The 3,471-nt window shown below is 57.4% G+C and overlaps 1 protein-coding gene across 1 annotated transcript; it reads right to left on the reverse strand.

Annotated features, from left to right (window-relative positions):
- Nucleotides 1-921: 921 nt before the first annotated feature.
- On the reverse strand, nt 922-3,198 carry LOC126990784 (uncharacterized). Its single transcript, XM_050849430.1, has one exon. It carries the CDS (start codon nt 3,196-3,198, stop codon nt 922-924), a length of 2,277 nt encoding a protein of 758 aa, XP_050705387.1.
- Nucleotides 3,199-3,471: the final 273 nt, after the last annotated feature.

Below are 3,471 nucleotides of genomic sequence, written 5' to 3' on the forward strand. Positions count from 1 at the left end.
AGTGGACGCAGATAAGGTGTAAGGAGCCATGTCTTGCAGGGGTACCCACTGTCTCCAAGCAAGTGACTTCCTGCTGGCACATATCCTCCGTCAAACAATCTTGACAATCCACTGCTGTTCAAGATACGTGCATCATGCACTGACCCTGGCCACTTGGCAAGAATGTCCAATATTCGATAATTGGCATCAAATACAACTTGGACATTCATGCTGTGATACCCCTTCCGGTTCACATACACTTCTTCTTGATACCTCGGTGCCACAATTCGGATGTGTGTGCCATCAATGGCACCTACGATGTTAGGGAAATTGGCTATAGCAAAGAATTCTGCTTTCTTTCGGTCAGCGCTGTCTTGGGTGACAGGAAAAGTTATGAACCTCTTGAGGACATTAACATCTGCAAGGGCGTCTATAGTTTTACTGATGGCTCTGCTGATGCTGGACTGTGAGGGGCCAAGGTCATCACTGCTACATTGTTGCATTTTGCCAGTAGCAAGATATCTTAAGGTTATGAGAACCTTCAACTCCGGGGTGAGCGGGTTAGACCTGTTGGTATCACTCTTCAGCGCTGCCCTTACAAGGTTGGTAACAAATAATATACCTTCCCGGTCTAACCTGTACCTCTTGATGAGCTCAGCATCATTAAGTTCATTTAGAACGTCCTTTCTAAGGTAATTATTCCCTGGCTGATGTGGTTGTTGCTCTTGTGGCGCTGCCATCTTGATTGTTTACGTTCAAATCCATCGTCCTTAAGGGCTGGTAAGACAGGGTCCAGCCTGTTTTACCGCTAAGCACGATGTTAGGGCCGTCGAAAAATTTTATGTACGACGTCAGGCAAGTTAGGCACGATAGCCGCCATTTTATTTTGCTATGGACGACGGCATCGGCCTAAGACACTTTCGTGGATACCGGCCCTGGTGTTTATCTGGGTGGTGCGTAGCTTACTGCTAAGCGTTCGAGGGCCTCCTCTCCCAGATGGAAAAGGAGTGCTGGGGCCGATCGCCCTTCAGGGTTAGCAGCTAGGTCTCTAGTAGCAGGGCACTCGAGGAGGTAGTGCAGGAGCGGGTAGTCCTGCTCTTCCTCGCAGTGCTCACATTCCCGCCATCTGATGTCGTCGGGGTCGAGCTCGGAGAGGCACTTATACCCCAAGCGGAGGCGGTGTAGGAGAACACTGACGGGGCGAGGGTGGGAGGCTTCCAGTCGCCAGCGTCCCATATCAGTGGCGGCCGCGTACCAGGAGCTCGATGGGGAGTTCGCCGCTACTGAGTGCTCCAGGTCAGTAGTTATGCTACGCCCGGCCTTGGACAGCATGGTTGTTCGGAGGAGGCCCAAGTTGGGTAGCAGGTGGATCGTCACCGCAGGGAGGAGGGTTGCATCCTTAGCCGCCGCGTCAGCCGCATCATTACCCCCTACTCCAGAGTGGCTAGGGAGCCAGTTGAGGGTAACTCGTCTGCCGGTGGATTCTAAGGCCTCTAGTGTTCGCCAGATGGAGGTGGTGAGGCGGATGTTGTCAGGTACTCGGTCGCCGCTGATGGCATGTAGAGCAGCCATGGAGTCACTGTGGATAACCACAGGCCCCGCTACAGTCTCCTCCGCGTGAAGGAGGGCCATCGAGATGGCTACCAATTCTGCCTGGGTAGAGGAGCAGCCATTGGCCAGGCGGAATAAGGCCGTGGTCCCCCCACCAATAAAGGCAGCACCAACAGCCCCTGTTAGATGGTGAACAGAGCCGTCAGTGAAGTAGACCACGGTCTGAGGGGGCAGCGCACCAGTGACCCGACTCGCAGCTTCACGCCTCAGGACTTCGTTGGGCAGCAGCGACTTCTTGGCAGGTAGAGGACGCAGAGAGAGGTCGAACGGCCTGGGACGCCAAGGAGGAGGGGAGACATAAGACGGCACAGGGAGATCGGGGGGCGGTGTTAGTAAGTGTGCCAGGCCATGCACACCCAGGAGCCCAGCTACGGCGAACGGCCATGTTTCTCGATGGAAGAGGCGGGGGTCGTGGTGGAGGGACCGTCGCACCCGCACCGCGAGGGGGGCTGCCTCTGGCCGACGCAGCAGAGTAATCAGGAGGACGAGACCGAGCCGGACCCTCTCGGTGACAGGGCATATGAAGGCCTCCGTTCGCAGGCAGATGCACTTCGTCCAGCGAGGTGCGCCAAGGAGTGTCCTGAGAGCGGAGTTTTGGGCGGTCTCAATGGGTTCAAGGGATGCGGGAGGCACTGTCAAGAGACACGGTGTGGCGTAGTCCAAGCAGGAGCGGACAGCGCTCACGTAGTAGGAGCGGAGGACTCGGTCGTTCGCCCCGCATGAGCGCCCAGCCAAGGCCCTCATCGTGTTGACTCTGGCCATAATTTTGACCCGAATGGAGGCCACATAAGGTCGGAAGGAGAGGCGGGAGTCGATCACCATCCCCAGGTATGTGAAGTGGGGAACCCAGGGGACTGGCACGTCGTTCACGAGGAAAGGCGCCGGAGGGGTGGAGTACCGGAAGGCCATGGCCTTTGTCTTCGTCGGGTTGGGGACAAGGCCAAGGAGGGAGCAGGAGTCAAGGAGGCGGCGAAGCATGGCGCGAGCTCGAGACACGTGGCGGGATCCGGAAGCGACGATGGCAATGTCGTCCGCATAACTCAGAACTCTGACTTGCTCATTCGTGTGGAGGGCGACAAGGTGCTCTACAAGGAGATTGAATAGCAGAGGGCTGAGGATGCCCCCTTGCGGAGTCCCGTTGTCGAAGGACTGCACGCCAGATGTTGTGCCCTGGTAGCGTACAGAAGTAGTGCGTCCCTGGAGATAATCCCCAACCCAGCTGAGGAGGCGGCCATGAACGCCTTTTGCTGCTTGGGTCGAGAGAATGGCCGGCGTGGAGGCTAGTTCAAAGGCCTTCTCGAGGTCGAGGAACACTACGACCGCCTTGCAGCCAGTGATGCTGGATAAGAGGATCGACACACACTCCCTCGTGCCTCTGGCCCGGCGGAAGGCGAACAGGTGGTGGTGGAGGGGACCCAGCGCCCATTCCAAGCGGGAATGAAGGATCCGCTCCATGGTCTTGCCCAGGCAGTTGAGGAGGGATATTGGGCGGTGCTGCGTGGTGTCTCCGGCTTTCGGGATGGGGACTATCGTGGCCGTTTTCCAAGCAGCTGGGACGGCGCGGAAGACATAGGAAAGGTTGAACAGGTGGAGCAGTTCAGTCTCCATGGCAGGGCTATCTTTCTGGAGCATGGTTTAACTAACCCTGTCTGCTCCCGGCGATGTATTCCGCCCCGGAATGGCGCGCCGGAGTTCGTGCGGTTGTATAGCGGCGTCAGTTGGATGGGGCAGGAGGCAGGCCCACTGGTACTCCAGCCATCTCCCTGTTTTGACTTGCTGCTGTCGCAACCTCGTCGCGTGGGGAAGGGGTGCCATAGAAGCCCTTGACGCAAAGAGCATGGTGAGGCGGTCAGCTTCCTCTTGAGGCCGGGGGTGAAGGGC

This window comes from Eriocheir sinensis, unplaced genomic scaffold (assembly GCF_024679095.1).
Source record: "Eriocheir sinensis breed Jianghai 21 unplaced genomic scaffold, ASM2467909v1 Scaffold20, whole genome shotgun sequence".
Classification (NCBI taxonomy): domain Eukaryota; kingdom Metazoa; phylum Arthropoda; class Malacostraca; order Decapoda; family Varunidae; genus Eriocheir; species Eriocheir sinensis.